This window comes from Amblyraja radiata, unplaced genomic scaffold (assembly GCF_010909765.2).
Source record: "Amblyraja radiata isolate CabotCenter1 unplaced genomic scaffold, sAmbRad1.1.pri S160, whole genome shotgun sequence".
NCBI lineage: Eukaryota > Metazoa > Chordata > Chondrichthyes > Rajiformes > Rajidae > Amblyraja > Amblyraja radiata.
In genome coordinates this window covers 93,102-109,881 of record NW_022630146.1, presented here as the reverse complement: position 1 = coordinate 109,881, position 16,780 = coordinate 93,102, and the positions used below count along the sequence as shown (strand labels likewise).

Sequence of the window (16,780 nt, the reverse complement as noted above, 5' to 3'; positions counted from 1 at the left end):
GCTGCCAATCATCACACCTTTCCAGGAGCTCCGTCAGCGAAGACATTGGAGGAGCTGTGATGAATCAAAATAATGGAATTATCAAGGGTTGTCTGTTTTCCACCACGGATAGCTGTCACCACCCCCACTCTGCTAAAAGGCAGACCACATGACGGAGATGAGGTGCTCCGATCAGCGGGTTGCTGTCAGGCCATGTGCCGGATCTACCCACACACTGCACGGAGGGAGGGAGACCCGGCTGTGATCCTCGACTTGTCCTGACAATGGTCACCAGGCTGTTGCTGTAACTTATTCCCTGCGGCATCTAAACAATGCGCTAACTCACAACAATTGTCCCTCTCCCACTGTTCAATCCCACGGGTGCATTCTCTTCTTAGAAACATAGAAAATAGGTGCAGGAGTAGGCCATTCGGCCCTTCGAGCCTGCACCGCCATTCAATATGATCATGGCTGATCATCCAACTCAGTATCCTGTACCTGCCTTCTCTCCATACCCCCTGATCCCTTTAGCCACAAGGGCCACATCTAACTCCCTCTTAAATATAGCCAATGAACTGTGGCCTCAACTACCTTCTGCGGGAGAGAATTCCACAGATTCACCACTCTCTGTGTGAAAAATGTTTTCCTCATCTCAGTCCGAAAAGGTTTCCCCCTTATCCTTAAACTGTGACCCTTGATTCTGGATGGACACAATGTTGACACCTTTTGACACAATACACCGTTGCGACATTAAACGCGACTTATTCTCACACTTTAGCTTCAGCATTCAGAGTTCAGAGGCACAGTATGCAAACAGGCCCTTCGGCCCAGCGAGTCCATGCCAATCATCAATCGATCACCCGCTCACACTAGTTTTATGTTATCTCACATTCTGCATATTAGGGGCACATTTACAGAGGGCAATTGATGTTCATGCCAGCATGCCATAGATGGCGGCGCTGGCTTAACAGCTGCGGCCCACCTGCAGTCCGTCTGTTTTTTTTCTTTCGTTTTGTTCCTTGTCATGTTTTAGTTAATTTTGTTTTTATTAAGTTGTGTATGTGTGTGGGTGGGGTGGGAGAAACATGCTTTGGTCTCTTCCTTCGGGGCATGCGACTTTTTCTTCGGTCGTATTCCCCGTCCCCGTCTGCGCCGAGGCCTAATGGCGGAGCTGGCGGCATCGGAGCTGTAGCAGCGGCTGCAGCAGCGGAGACCCGACTCGGCCCTGGAGCTGTAGTGGCGGCAGTGGAGACCCGACCCGGCCCTGGAGCTGTAGCAGCGGCAGCGGAGACCCGACTCAGCCCTGGAGCCCCCACCTCAGTATCCCATCCTAACAACCTGAACTAACAACGAAATGTCGTTTCTGCAGCCATACATTACAAAACAAAAAGACCTGAGACACAACACAGTTTACACAAACATCCAGCACATCGTTGTGATGGAAGGCAAAAAAAAAAAAAAACTTATCTCTCCACTGCACTCTCCCCCCCGATGTCAGAGTCAAAGTCAAAGCCCCCGGCGGGCGATGGCGATTGTCCCGCGGCCATTAAAGCCACGCCGGGTGATGCAAGGTCGCGCACCGGGTCTTGGTGTTAGAGCCCCCGGCGGGCGCTCGCAGAGTCCCGCGGCCATTCCAAGCCGCGCGGGGCGGTGCTGTAAGGCCCCGCTCCAGGAGCTCTTCAACCCCGCAACTCGGGCGGGAGAAGTCGCCGTTGCGGGAGCCCCGAAAAGCGGTCTCCCAGCAGGGACCCGCGGGCTCCCGGTGTCACTGTCCGCCAAACCCGCAGTTGCAGCCTCCGGTGCTCCGGGGGTCGGGTGGCAGCGGCGCTCCACCACCGCTCCTCCACCCGCTCTGGACTCGGCCAGCTCCGCGACGGTGATGGTGAGTAGTCGGCACCACAGCCCCCGGTCTTCCTGTTGGAGGCCGCTCCTCGTTGCAGCCCCAACGACAACGGAGACCCGACAAAGAAAAGGTCGGGTCTCCCGTGCAGGGAGAGATTTAAAAGTTACCCCCTCCCCCCCCCCACACACACACACCCCAACATAAAAATTATAAAAACTACATAAAAACGAGACAAAAAATAATAAAACACAGACGGACTGCAGAGGCCGCTGCTGACGAGAGTCGTGCCGCCCACCTCAAGGGGTCCAAATGACAATAAATTGTAGTGTATTGTATTGTAACAACCTCTGTCTGTCTGTCTGTGTCTACTACACGTTGTTGTCATTATTCAAGATGATTTAAACTTCCCACCTGTGTTTATTCAGCCCATTTCCAGCGGGAATGTGAAGGTCGGCCGTGGAGAAGCGAACGAACTCCCAGTGACCGAGCGCGCGGGCGGGCGGGCGAGCGGCCGTTGGTGAAGAACCTTCTGGGAAACGGCGGGAAAAACAACGGGCGGCGACGGCTGAGGGAGCGCGAGCGGGAGCGGCGACAGTTGGTGGCTGGGATCCCGGCGGCCATCTTGACTACTGGCAGGTCTGGTCCAGTCCAGTCCAGTCTCCCGTCGACGTCGACGCGGGGGTGAAGCCAGAGGCGGCCATCTTGACTACTGGCAGTCCGGGTGGAGCTGGAGCGCGAGCGCGAGCGGCGACAGTTGGTGGCTGGGATCCCGGCGGCCATCTTGACTCCCGGCAGCCAGTCATGACGTCAGTCAAGTCTCCCGTTGACGGCAACAGTGCGGTCTGTGTCCGCGCGCCCGCCCACCCGCCCGGGAGCGATGGTCGACAGTCGGGGTGGGTGAGTGTGTGTGTGTGGGGTATGTGGGCGGGTGGATCAATCAATCAATCAATCAATCAATCAATGAATGAGCGACATCAGGGCAACAGCTGGAGGCCGAGCCTGAGGTCAGGAGCGGTTTAACAGCGGCGGCGGCGGCGGCGGCAAATGTTCTCAGCGGCGGATGGACGGTGAAGGGGGGGCGGGGAGAAAGCGTCGGAGTCGGGAGGATAACGGGCGTCGAAAGCTGCAGCTTATCCGCCCGGGAGCGAGTGTAACACAGTTTATCCGCCCGGGAGCGAGTGTAACACAGTTTATCCGCCCGGGAGCGAGTGTAACACAGTTGTGGGGCCCGGGAGCGAGTGTAACACAGTTTATCCGCCCGGGAGCGAGTGTAACACAGTTTATCCGCCCGGGAGCGAGTGTAACACAGTTTATCCGCCCGGGAGCGAGTGTAATACAGTTGTGGGGCCCGGGAGCGAGTGTAATACAGTTGTGGGGCCCTGGAGCGAGTGTAATACAGTTGTGGGGCCCGGGAGCGAGTGTAATACAGTTGTGGGGCCCGGGAGCGAGTGTAATACAGTTGTGGGGCCCGGGAGCGAGTGTAACACAGTTTTTCCGCCCGGGAGCGAGTGTAACACAGTTTATCCGCCCGGGAGCGAGTGTAACACAGTTTATCCGCCCGGGAGCGAGTGTAACACAGTTTATCCGCCCGGGAGCGAGTGTAACACAGTTTATCCGCCCGGGAGCGAGTGTAACACAGTTTATCCGCCCGGGAGCGAGAGTAATACAGTTGTGGGGCCCGGGAGCGAGTGTAATACAGTTGTGGGGCCCGGGAGCGAGTGTAACACAGTTTATCCGCCCGGGAGCGAGTGTAACACAGTTTATCCGCCCAGGAGCGAGTGTAATACAGTGTTGTGGGGGGGGAGCGAGCACCTTGCGCCTGCTGTAAATTATCTGTCTTGCTTCACCTTCCCCAATAACACAGGAAGTTGTTGTTTTATGTCCATATTATTCTGTCCTCAATATGGTGGTTTCTGTTGGGGGAGAGGAGAAGGGAGCGGGAAGAGGAAATGGGGGAGGAGAAGAGGGGGAGAGGGGGGAGTAGAAGGGGGGTAGGGGTAGAAGAAGGGGGGCGGATAAAGAAAAGGAGGGGTGGGGAGAGAGGAGAGGAGAAGGGGGGGGAGAGGAGAAGGGGGGTGGGGAGAGGAGAAGGGGGAAAGGGAGAGGACGAAGGGGGGGAGGGATAGGAGGGGAAAGGGGAGGAGAAGGGGGGAGGGAGAGGAGAAGGGGTGAGGCATAAGGGGTGGGGAGGGGAGAATGGGGGGGAGGGGTGAGGAGAAGGGGGAGTGGGAGGAGAAAGGGGGTGGGGAGAGAGAGAAGGGGGGGGAGGGAGAGGAGCGGAAGGGGGGAGAGGAGAAGGGGGGGAGAGAGAAAGGGCGGTGGGGGAGAGAGAAGGGGGGGGAGAGGAGAAGGGGGAGAGGAGAAGGGGGGGGAGGGGAGAGGAGAGAAAGGGGTGGGGGAGAGAGGAGAGGGGGGACGGGAGAGAGGGCGAGAGAGGAGGGGAAAGGGAGAGGAGAAGGGGGGGAAAGGGAGAGGAGAAGGGGTGGGGAGAGAAGGGGGTGAGGGGGAGAGGAGAAGGGGGTGAGGGGGAGAGGAGAAGGGGGTGAGGGGGAGAGGAGAAGGGGGGTAGGGGGAGAGGAGAAGGGGGGGAGGGGGAGAGGAGAAGGGGGCGGGTAAAGAGAACGGGGGGCAGATAGGGAGGGGGTAGAGAGGGGATACAGCACGTCTCCGTTGCTCTGTATCTTTGCCTATAATCACCACCACTGGATGTCACAAACGTATCCTACACCCACTAGGGACAATGTTGACATTCACCAAGCCAATTAACTTGCAAACCTGCACGTCTTTGGAATGTGGGAGGAAGCCGGAGATCTGGGAGAAAACCCACGCAGGTCACGGGGAGAACGTGCAAACTCCGTACGGACAGCGCCCGTAGTCGGGATCGAACCCAGGTCTCCAGCGCTGCATTTTGCTGTAAGGCAGCAACTCTACCGCTGTACGCGCCACGGTGAATCCCCGGGGAGAGTGGCGCCGTTTGTCAACCGGGTCCCCGCTCATCAGGGAAGGGGTGTGGAGTGTTCAGGAGGGGAGGATGGGGTGTGGAGTGTTCAGGAGGGGGGGGATGGGGTGTGGAGTGTTCAGGAGGGGGGGATGGGGTGTGGAGTGTTCAGGAGGGGGGGATGGGGTGTGGAGTGTTCAGGAGGGGGGGGATGGGGTGTGGAGTGTTCAGGAGGGGGGGATGGGGTGAGGATGGGGTGTGGAGTGTTCAGGAGGGGGGGGATGGGGTGAGGATGGGGTGTGGAGTGTTCAGGAGCGGGAGGATGGGGTGTGGAGGGTGAAGAGAGGGAACAAAAGTGAAATCCTGTCGATAAAACCGAAAGACTCAACACATCTCTTGAAATTCCCCTTTAAAATAGCCACAGAAAAATTCAAATATTTGAGAATTGAAATTACTAGAAACTATCACGCTATGTTTAATGCCAATTATAGTCCCTTACTTAAGAAACTAAATAATCTAATCAACTTCTGGAAAACGCTCCCGATGTCTTTAATAGGTCGAATAAATGCCATAAAAATGATATTTTTACCACAAATCCTATATTTATTCCAATCAATACCTATATATCTTCCAAAAAAGTTTTTCAAAAAATTGGACTCAAACATTACAAATTTTGTATGGGATTATAAATCCCACAGAATACAAAGAACACACCTTAGTAAACCAAAAGAGATGGGTGGTCTAGCGCTCCCTAACTTTATGTACTATAATTGGGCAGTCGATTGGAATCATTAAAAATATGATTCACCTGCTGGACAACTCTGCCCAGCAGGTGGACTGGATTGTAATGGAGAGAGAGGACTGCTCTCCGTGTAATACAGGAGCGACTCTCCTCTCACCAATGAATCTGAATAACAAAAATTACAATAAAAATCCAATGATACATAGCACAATTAGAACTTGGAAACAAATAAAACAGAATCTAAAATTAAGAAATCTATCTCTTTTAATACCAATAGTCAACATCCTGTCGTTTAAACCTTCAATTATAGATAAATCATTTACACAATGGGAAAGAATGGGAATCAAAACGACTTGTATGAATTTGGAAATTTATTATCATTTCAACAATTACAACTGAAATATAATTTGAGAAATAATCAATATTTTAAATATCTTCAATTGTGTGACTATCTGAAAAAATATAAAAGACTATCATAACATGCCTCCAGACTTACTGGCCGAAGCAATGAAGACAAAGGCCGAATCAGCAAACCTAATATCATACTTATACAACACTATTTTAAATATAGAAATACCTACAACTGATGGTATTAGAAGAGACTGGGAACAAGAGCTAGCTATAAAAATTTCAAAAGAGAGCTGGGATAAACACTTACTATATGTGCATAAATGCTCGATCAACGTACGACATACTCTAATTCAATTCAAAACATTATAGACTATACTATTCAAAAAACAAAATAAATAAACTTGTCCCCAACGTCTCACCCATTTGTGATAAATGTCAGTCTCATGAAGCTACCATAGCGCACTGTTTTGTTTTTTGTATAAAAATCCAAAAATTCTGGAACGAAATATTTGAAATCTTCACAAAATTATTTAAAATAAAACTCATACCAAAACCAGAATGGATTATTTTTGGAACAACGGAAGGTAGCCCTGAACTAAATGTGTTTCAAAAGAATTTACTTAATTACGGGCTAATAATGGGAAAAAAAGCTTATACTCAAATTCTGGAAAAAAGCTCCTCTACCAACAATAAAAATGTGGATTTCAAACATGTTCGAAACATTACACCTGGAAGATATGAGACTTCTCCTAGCAGGCAAAGCAGACCACTTCCAAAAGACGTGGTCTGCATTTATGGACTTACAGTGGCTTGCAAAAGTATTCAGACACCTTGAACTTTTCCACATTTTGTCATGTTACAACCACAAATGTAAATGTATTTTATTGGGATTTTATGTGATAGACCAACACAAAGTGGTGCATAATTGTGAAGTGGAAGGAAAATGATACATGGTTTTCACATTTTTTTACAAATAAAAAACTGAAAAGTGTGGCGTGCAAAAGTATTCAGCCCCCCTGAGTCAATACTTTGTAGAACCACCTTTCGCTGCAATTACAGCTGCAAGTCTTTTGGGGTATGTCTCTACCAGCTTTGCACATCTAGAGACTGAAATTTTTGCCCATTCTTCTTTGCAAAATAGCACAAGCTCAGTCAGATTGGATGGAGAGAGTCTGTGAACAGCAATTTTCAAGTCTTGCCAGAGATTCTCAATTGGATTTAGGTCTGGACTTTGACTGGGCCATTCTAACACATAATATAATAATAATAATAATAATAATAGCTTTATTTATATAGCACATTTTAAGTCAATTTGCATTGACACCAAAGTGCTTTACATAAAATAATAAATTTACATACAAACCATAGAAAAAGGTTAAAATTAAATAAAGAAAGAAAATGGACACAACACATTTTAGAGTTCAACACAAACGTCCCCCCACAGCAGAATCAAAATTTTCCACTGTGGGGAAAGGCAGCAGAAAGTTAAGTCCTCTTCCTCTGAAACACCCGAGGTCGGGGCCCATTCGTGGCCTTGCAGCCAGTCCGATGTTTTCAGGGCCCTCTTGCCGTGAAGATGGAACACTGGCGTCGGGTGAAACAATTCCTCAAGCGGCTTGGAAAGTCTGGAGCGGCTGCCTCCTCCCCGGAGACCGGAGAACTCGTAGACTTCAGGCCGCGCCGGTTGGAGCTCCGACCCCGGCGAACTCGATCCCTGGCTCCGCGGCGCTCCAAATCCAGCGCCGCCCGCGGCCGGACGCCCGCAGCCACAACTCCGCGATGTTTGGATCGACGGCCACAGCGCTCCGGAGCTTACCGCACGGCGACCCGGCAAGGCATCGCCTGCTCCGTGATGGTGTCCTTGCGCTGCGCCGCCGCCGAAGCTGTAGTCCCGGCTGGTCCCGACAGGAAACGCTGCTCCAGTCTCGATGGTAGGCCGCGAGGACGGGGCGAAGAAGCAGCTCGGAGGGATGCCGCCTCTCCGACCAGGTAGGGGACTAAGAATTAAAGTTTCCCCCTTCCCCCCCCCCCCCCCCACCACATAAAAGACCTCCACTAACATTTTGGACAGGACTTAAAATAAAATAAAGGTGAAGAGACGGACTGCGGGCAGGCTGCCATACACAGACGGCGCCCACTCCCGCACATCCGCCATCTTGGAATATGCTTTGATCTAAACCATTCCATTGTAGCTCTGGCTGTATGTTTAGGGTCGTTGTCCTGCTGGAAGGTGAACCTCCGCCCCAGTCTCAAGCCTTTTGCAGACTCTAACAGGTTTTCTTCCAAGATTGCCCTGTATTTGGCTCCATCCATCTTCCCATCAACTCTGACCAGCTTCCCTGTCCCTGCTGAAGAAAAGCATCCCCACAGCATGATGCTGCCACCACCATGTTTCACAGTGGGGATAGTGTGTTCAGGGTGATGTGCAGTGTTAATTTTCCGCCACACATAGCGTTTTGCATTTAGGCCAAAAACTTCAATTTTGGTCTCATCTGACCAGAGCACCTTCCTCCACATGTTTGCTGTGTCCCCCACATGGCTTGTGGCAAACTGCAAACGGGACTTCTTATGGCTTTTTTTCAACAATGGCTTTCTTCTTGCCACTCTTCCATAAAGGCCCGATTTGTGGAGTGCACGACTAATAGTTGTCCTGTGGACAGATTCTCCCACCTGAGCTGTGGATCTCTGCAGCTCCTCCAGAGTTACCATGGGCCTCTTGGCTGCTTCTCTGATCAATGCTCTCCTTGCCCGGCCAGTCAGTTTAGGTGGACGGCCATGTCTTGGTAGGTTTGCAGTTGTGCCATACTATTTCCATTTTCGGATGATGGATTGAACAGTGCTCCGTTAGATGTTCAAAGCTTGGGATTTTTTTTATAACCTAACCCTGCTTTAAACTTCCCCACAACTTTATCCCTGACCTGTCTGGTGTGTTCCTTGGGCTTCATGATGCTGTTTGTCACTAATGTTCTCTAACAAACCTCTGACGCCTTTACTACTTCTTCTTCTATGTGGTGTTTTTTGGCGGTTGGCAAACAACTTTTTTGGTGCATTACCGCCACCAACTGGCATGGAGTGTGGATCAAACAACACCATTACATATACTAATAACCTATATCCTTCCGAACAAATTGGTTACCCTAAGAAAATGCAACAGGATTTGATAGCACTTATATGAACTTCCTTGCAAAATATCTACCAAATCAAATTGTATTCTTTCTTTTCTGAACTGCTCACTCATCCGTTCTCTCTCCTCCTCATACCTCTCACAATGTACAATGACATGCTCTATTGTCTCTTCTTGCCCACAGTATTCACATCTACCTGTATTATGCTTGCCTATTATAAAAAGTGTACTGTTCAGACCAGTGTGTCCAAATCTAATTCTTGAGATTACAGTCTCCTCTTTTCTGTTTTTTCCTGCACATCTCATTTCTCCCACTTTCCTCTGGACTCTGTAGAACCACCGTCCTTTCCGCTCTTCATCCCATTGCTTTTGCCATCTTTCCTTCAGTCTTTGCTTAATAATGTCTTTGATTTCAGTTTTACCTATGTTAATACTTAAATCAATCTTACTTCTTTTTGCTACCTCTTTTGCTACCTTATCTGCCATTTCGTTTCCTCTAATGCCAATGTGTGCTGGTACCCATAAAAATATGACTGTAAGCCCCATCATTTGAATTCTGAATAGTGTTTGTTGTATTTCAATCAAAATGTCTGGTCTACTGTCTGAATGGCTGTGCTGTAAACTCTTTATTGCTAAACTTGAATCTGAACAAATAACTGTCCTTAAAGGCCTAGTATCCTCGACCCACTGTACCGCTAACAATATTGCAATCATTTCACCTGTGTATACTGAGACCTCATTATTGATCCTCTTCCCTACTTTGATGTGAAATTCTGGTACAATAAATGCTACTCCTACTTTATCTACTGAATCTTTTCATGCATCTGTATAAATTTGGACAAAACTGTAGTATCTGTCAATGTATTCCTGTATGATGACTGAATTATACCTATGTTGTTTATCCTTGTTTTCCTGTTCTAATGTTGTAAAGTCTACTGTTGCATCTGGAAGTATCCAAGGTGGAATTGAAGGTAATGGAACCGTTGGAACCACATTTAATTGTGCTATGCTGATTTGTAATGCTCTCTGGGTCACTGTCCATCCAAAACTTTTTGTTTCCCTTCTCTCCTTTTCCCAGCATGGTTTGACAGTAACTTGTGCTGGGTGTTCTTGACTGTGGCCCTGTAGGTTAATCCAGTAATTTAATGAAAGCTGTATCCTTCTCATCTCTAGAGGCATCTCCCCCATTTCAACCTGTAATGCTGCTGTTCGAGTTGTTTTTATTGCACCTGTACATATTCTCAATGCCTGATATTGAATGTTGTCTATTTTCTTAAGAGAAGTACTTGATGCAGACCCATACACCACACAACCATAATCTAACAGATCTAATTAACCCAGTGTATATAGCCTTCAAAGCTGTTCTATCTGCCCCCCCAATCACATCCAACTGAACATCTCATTACATTAAGTATCTTCTTACATTTGTCCACTACTTTCTGAATATGAACCATCCATGTAATCCTCTCATCAAACCATAAACCTAAAAATTTATAGTATTTTACTCTCTCCAATTCCTGGTTATATAATTTTAGTTTAACCTCACTACCAATTTTCTTCCTAGTAAAAAACATTATCTTTGTCTTTTCCACAGAAAATTTGAATCCCCATTTATAAGACCACTCTTGTACCTTTATTATAGCCCTCTGTAGTTTCTGCACAATAAACTTCACATTTCTCCCCCTTTTCCAGATTGCCCCATCATCCGCAAACAGTGAAACTCCCATTTCATTTACAATTTCTTCATGCACATCATTTATCATTACTAAAAATAGTAAAGGACTTATTATGCTCCCTTGAGGTGTTCCATTTTCAATATCTAATGTTCCTGAGTATTGATTTCCAACTCGTACTTGTATTGACCTCCCAAATAAAAAATCCTTAATCCATTTAAATATACGACCTTTAATCCCCAATTTACCTAGTTTCACTAATAACCCTTCTCCCCACATCATATCATATGCTTTCTCAATATCAAAAAATACAGCTACTACACTTTCTCTGTTAATTTGTGCTCTCCGCCGCCTTACCTCTCTGAGCTGCTCCACCTATATGCTCCTGCCCGGTGCCTCAGGTCAGCTGATCACCTGCTCCTTGAGGTACCAAGGTCTAAGCGGAAGCTCAGAGGGGATAGAGCCTTTTCTGTTGCTGCTCCGGCACTCTGGAACACCTTGCCGCTGCACTTCACACAGGCCCCCTCACTGTCCATCTTCAAATCCTCCCTAAAAACATATTTTTATTCTTTGGCTTTCAACACTGGCTGAGGCATTGCTCCTGTTCTTAGTGCTTTTAATGTCTTTTAATTTTTAGTGTGTTTTTTTATAGTCCTTCGTTTTACGGTTTTAATGGTTTGTAATAGCTTTTTGTCCATGAGTTCTCATGTACAGCACTTTGTGGCAACTGCGGTTGTTTAAAGTGCTTTATAAATAAAGTTATTATTATTATATTATTATTATTATGGAGGTGGAACACACTGGAGACCGTTGTTGCTGGGCTTGGTTTATTGAGGGGATGGTGATGCACAGGGAGGCGGCGGCCATCTTTGGTAAAGGCACAGCTTCCATTGAAGTCTATGAGGGAGGGCAGCGGCCATCTTTGATCAAGGCGGTCTTCTCCATTGAGGTCTATGTGAATGAATCCCAGGGTGTGGCGGCCATCTTTGATACTGGCAGTCATCTCCATTGAAGCCCGGGGAGAGGCGGCGGCGGCCATCTTTGATCAGGGCACTTCTTCGGAGGGCCGTGCCCGGTGACGTTCTACCCCTCCGCGCGATGACGTCGTGCCACATACGCGGTGACGTTCTGGGCAGGGACGCGCTGACGCATGACTTGGCCCCGCCCCCTCCTGCTCCTCCCGCCGCCGCCATCTTGTCGCTTCTCTGCTGGAGTTGAGTCTCTCCTTTTCTTCTCCTTTTTCTCTCTTTTTCATCCCCTTTTCCGCCCGGAAACGGCCCCGGGAACCAACCCCGCGCGGAACCCCAGGGGGCGGCGGGAGCGGGATCCGCAACTTCCTGCCGCCAATAACCCGGGAAACGGCGGATTTATCGCTAGTTAAGGCGGGTTAACCGCTAGTTAGCGGCTGGTTAGCGCTGACCACACGTGTTGGCCGTCGCTGACCAGTTTAGCCGCGATTTGGGGCCGTTCTGGGGGTTGAATCTCCAAAAGTGGAAAAATGCAGCCAAATGTGGCTTTTATCGCCTAATATCGCTAGTTAGGGCTGGTTAGCAACTGGTTAACGATCACTAAACGTGTTAACCCTCCCTGGCCCGTTTAGCGGCGATTTGGAGCCGTTCTAGGGTTTATCTCCCAATGTGGTCAAATGTGACATTTATCGCTAGTTAGGGCGGGTTAACCACTGGTTAGTAGTTGGTTAACGGCTGGTTAACGCTCACCACACGTGTTGGCCGCCGCTGATCAGTTTAGCATCGATTTGGGGCAGTTCTGGGGTTGAATCTCCCAATGTAGTCAAATGTGGCTTTTATCGCCTAATATCGCTAGTTAGGGCTGGTTAACCGCTGGTTAGCGGCTGGTTACCGTTCACTAGACGTGTTGGCCGACGCTGACCCGTTTAGCAGCGATTTGGGGCCGGTTTGGTGCTAAAATGGTGAAAACACACACAAATGGGATTTATCGCTAGTTAAGGCGGGTTAACCGTTAGTTAGCAACTGGTTAGCACTCACTGGATGTGCTGGCTGTCAGTGGCTGTTTATCAGCGATTTTGGGCCGTTCTGGAGGTAGAATCTGCAAATGTGGCTTTAATAGAAACATAGACAATAGGTGCAGGAGTAGATGCCATTCGGGTACGAGTTGGGCCGAAGGGCCTCTTTCCAATGCTGTATCACTTTATGGCAAAGTGCTGGAGTAACTCAGCGGGTCAGGCAGCATCTGTGGAGAAGATAGACACAAAGTGCTGGAGTAACTCAGCGGGTCAGGCAGCATCTGTGGAGAAGATAGACACAAAGTGCTGGAGTAACTCAGCGGGTCAGGCAGCATCTGTGGAGAAGATAGACACAAAGTGCTGGAGTAACTCAGCGGGTCAGGCAGCATCTGTGGAGAGTAGGAATGGGTGGCGTTTTGGGTCGACACCCTTTGGTTTAGTTTAGTTTAGAGATGCAGCGCGGAAACAACAGGCCTTTCGGCCCACGGAGTCCGTGCCGACCAGCGATCACCCCGTACACTAGCACTATCCCACGCACATTAAGGACAATTCAGCAATTTTGTGGAGGCCGATTCATCTACAACCCTGAACGTCTTTGAAATGTTGGAGGAAACCGGAAAAACCCAGAGTAAAAACCCACGCAGGTCAAAGGGAGAACGTACAAACTCCGCACAGACAGCACCCGTAGTCAGGATCGAGCCCGGGTCTCTGGCGGTGAGGCAGCAACTGTTTCCTCCGCCATGAACACTCTCAATATGTGCTAGTAATGTCCTGTTTGCCAGCTTGTTGACCCTCTGTGTTCCCCTCCTGCAGGGTTTAGGAGCCGTTGCTGTGGACGGAGAGTCGGGGACGTGAGCGGCCATTGAGGGCGGCCAGGGTGCCGGTGAGCCCCCCATCTGCTCGGTGTGCGGGCTGAGCTTCGAGGGTCTGAGCTTCGATGGAGGACCAGATGACGGGGCACAACAAGGAGAAGCGTTATGAGTGCGACGTGTGTGGCAAGGCCTGCCGGAGCCCGAGCGAGCTGGAGGCCCACCGGCGGGTGCACACGGGAGAACGGCCCTTCGACTGCTCGGACTGCGGCAAGAGTTTCAAGACAGCGGATGTCCTGGAGACCCACCGGCGGTTGCACACGGGCGAGAAGCCCTATGGCTGCTCCACATGTGGCAAGAACTTTGCCTTGTTGTCTAGGCTACAGCAGCACCGGCAGTTGCACACGGGCGAGAAGCCCCATGTCTGCCCCACCTGCGGCAAGAGCTTTGCCCGAGTGTCGGCGCTGTGGGTGCACCAGCGGGTGCACAGCAGTGAGCGGCCCTTCACCTGCTCCGACTGCGGCAAAGGCTTCAAGTCGTCCAGGGAACTGAAGGTGCACAGGCACGTGCACACCAGCGAGCGCCCCTACACCTGTAGCGACTGCGGCAAGGGCTTCACCCAGTACAGCGGCCTGCAGAATCACCAGCGCACCCACACCGGCGAGCGCCCCTACACCTGCGCTCAGTGCGGCAAGGGCTTCCCCACCTCCACCAGGCTGCTGATACACCAGCGCTCCCACACTGGCGAGCGCCCCTACACCAGCGCCCAGTGCGGCAAGGGCTTCACCCAGTCCTCCAACCTGCTGGAGCACCAGCGCACCCACACTGGCGAGCGCCCCTACACCTGCGCCCAGTGCGGCCAGGGCTTCACCAACTCTGGCTCCCTGCAGAGGCACCAGCGCACCCACACCGGTGAGCGCCCCTACACCTGCGCCCAGTGCGGCAAGGGCTTCACCAACTCTGGCGCCCTGCTGGTTCACCAGCGCACCCACACCGGCGAGCGCCCCTACACCTGCGCCCAGTGCGGCAAGGGCTTCACCCAGTATGGCAGCCTGCAGAGGCACCAGCTCACCCACACTGGCGAACGCCCCTTCACCTGCGCCCAGTGTGGAAAGGGCTTCACCCGCTCCGCCACGCTGCTGGTGCACCAGCGCACCCACACCGGCGAACGCCCCTACACCTGCGCCCAGTGTGGCAAGGGCTTCACCCAGTCCCCCAACCTGCTGAAGCACCAGCGCACCCACACCGGCGAGTACACCTGCGCCCTTTGCGGCAAGGGCTTCACCAATTCCAGCAGCCTGCAGAAGCACCAGCGCACACACACCAGCGAGCGCCCCTTCACCTGTGCCCAGTGCGGCAAGGGCTTCACCCAGTCCTCCAACCTGTATAGGCACCAACGCACCCACACCGGCAAGCACCCCTACACCTGTGCCCAGTGCGGCAAGGGCTTCATCTGCTCCATCAGGCTGCTGTCCCACCAGCGGGTTCACACCGGTGACTCTGCCATGGACTCCCACGCCCTGTCTCACCAACACGTGCACACCAGTGTCCCGCCCTACGACTGCCCGTACTGCGGTGAGTCGTTTGACAGCGCGTGGGGGTTGCGGCATCACCGGCGGGCCCACGTCGGCGAGCCGCTGCTCCCACTGTGACAAGAGAGCACGGGGGCGGCGGGAGCACCAGCGGATACACACCGGAGAGAGACATAGAAACATAGAAATTAGGTGCAGGAGTAGGGCATTCGGCCCTTCGAGCCTGCACCGCCATTCAATATGATCATGGCTGATCATCCAACTCAGTATCCCGTACCTGCCTTCTCTCCATACCCTCTGATCCCCTTAGCCACAAGGGCCACATCTAACTCCCTCTTAAATATAGCCAATGAACTGGCCTCGACTACCCTCTGTGGCAGGGAGTTCCAGAGATTCACCACTCTCTGTGTGAAAAAAGTTCTTCTCATCTCGGTCCTAAAGGATTTCCCCCTTATCCTTAAGCTGTGACCCCTTGTCCTGGACTTCCCCAACATCGGGAGCAATCTTCCTGCATCTAGCCTGTCCAACCCCTTAAGAATTTTGTAAGTTTCTATAAGATCCCCTCTCAATCTCCTAAATTCTAGAGAGTATAAACCAAGTCTATCCAGTCTTTCTTCATAAGACAGTCCTGACATCCCAGGAATCAGTCTGGTGAACCTTCTCTGCACTCCCTCTATGGCAATAATGTCCTTCCTCAGATTTGGAGACCAAAACTGTACGCAATACTCCAGGTGTGGTCTCACCAAGACCCTGTACAACTGCAGTAGAACCTCCCTGCTCCTATACTCAAATCCTTTTGCTATGAAAGCTAACATACCATTCGCTTTCTTCACTGCCTGCTGCACCTGCATGACCACTTTCAATGACTGGTGTACCATGACACCCAGGTCTCGCTGCATCTCCCCTTTTCCTAGTCGGCCACCATTTAGATAATAATGTACCTTAACAGTTCTGGACTCCCCCAACATGGGGAACATGTTTCCTGCATCTACCCTGTCCAATCCCTCACTAATTGTATACGATTCTATAAGATACCCGCTCATCCTTCTGAATTCCAGTGAATACAAACCCAGTCGTCCCATTCTTTCAATCTCGGTTTTAAAGGATTTCCCCCTTAACCTTAAGCTGTGACCCCTTGTCTTTTGACCCTTTGAGTGCGCTGAGTGTGGCAAGGGTTTCACTCGCATGTCCAGCCTGTGGCAGCAATATCGTACCCACAGCGGTGAGCGTCCCTTCCCCGGCCTGTCCTGTGGTAAGGGCTTCACCCGTCTTGTCCACACCGGCGAGTCCACACCGGCCAGCGCCCCTTCACCTGCCCGCTCTGTGGCAAGGCCTTTGCCCGCTCCTCCAGCCTGCTGGCACACTGCCACGTGGATAGGTAGGCGCTGTTTAGGTAAACACAAGATACTGGAAGGAATGGGTAACATTTCTGGTCGAGACCCTCCTCAGTCTCGACCCGAAATATCACTCAGTCCTTCTGTCCAGAGATGCTGCCTGTCCCGCTGAGTTACTCCAGCGTTTTGTGTCCATTTTTGTAAACCAGCATCTGCAGTTCCTCGTTTTTAAACCATTCTGGTTAACTATGCAATACTCCAAATGCTACCTGAACAATGTCCCTTAAAGCTACACATATACATTCCTCTCTCCTTATCTCACATCCTTTTATCTCCTTATTTTCCCTTGCCTCTGTCACTTACTTCACGTTTCCAAAATAGTAACAAAAGATGCTGTGTGCCTTTGTTCATTAGAGTGATGGCCCAGGAGGGTTAAGTGTGTGTTGCATACTTGAATTTGTATCCCCTGCC

The 16,780-nt window shown here is 50.7% G+C and overlaps 1 protein-coding gene across 1 annotated transcript in view; it reads left to right on the top strand.

The window, feature by feature from the left end:
- LOC116969358 (zinc finger protein 135-like) overlaps positions 1–14,027 on the top strand; it is a gene marked incomplete at both ends in the record, with an annotated part of 29,509 nt that extends 15,482 nt beyond the window's left edge. The window contains 3 exons of the mRNA XM_033016221.1: positions 2,248–2,416; positions 2,470–2,719; positions 13,596–14,027. Of these exons, the coding sequence (XP_032872112.1) occupies positions 2,248–2,416; positions 2,470–2,719; positions 13,596–14,027 (851 nt within the window). The remainder of the gene's footprint in view (positions 1–2,247; positions 2,417–2,469; positions 2,720–13,595) is intronic.
- Between the last annotated feature and the right edge of the window lie 2,753 nt (positions 14,028–16,780).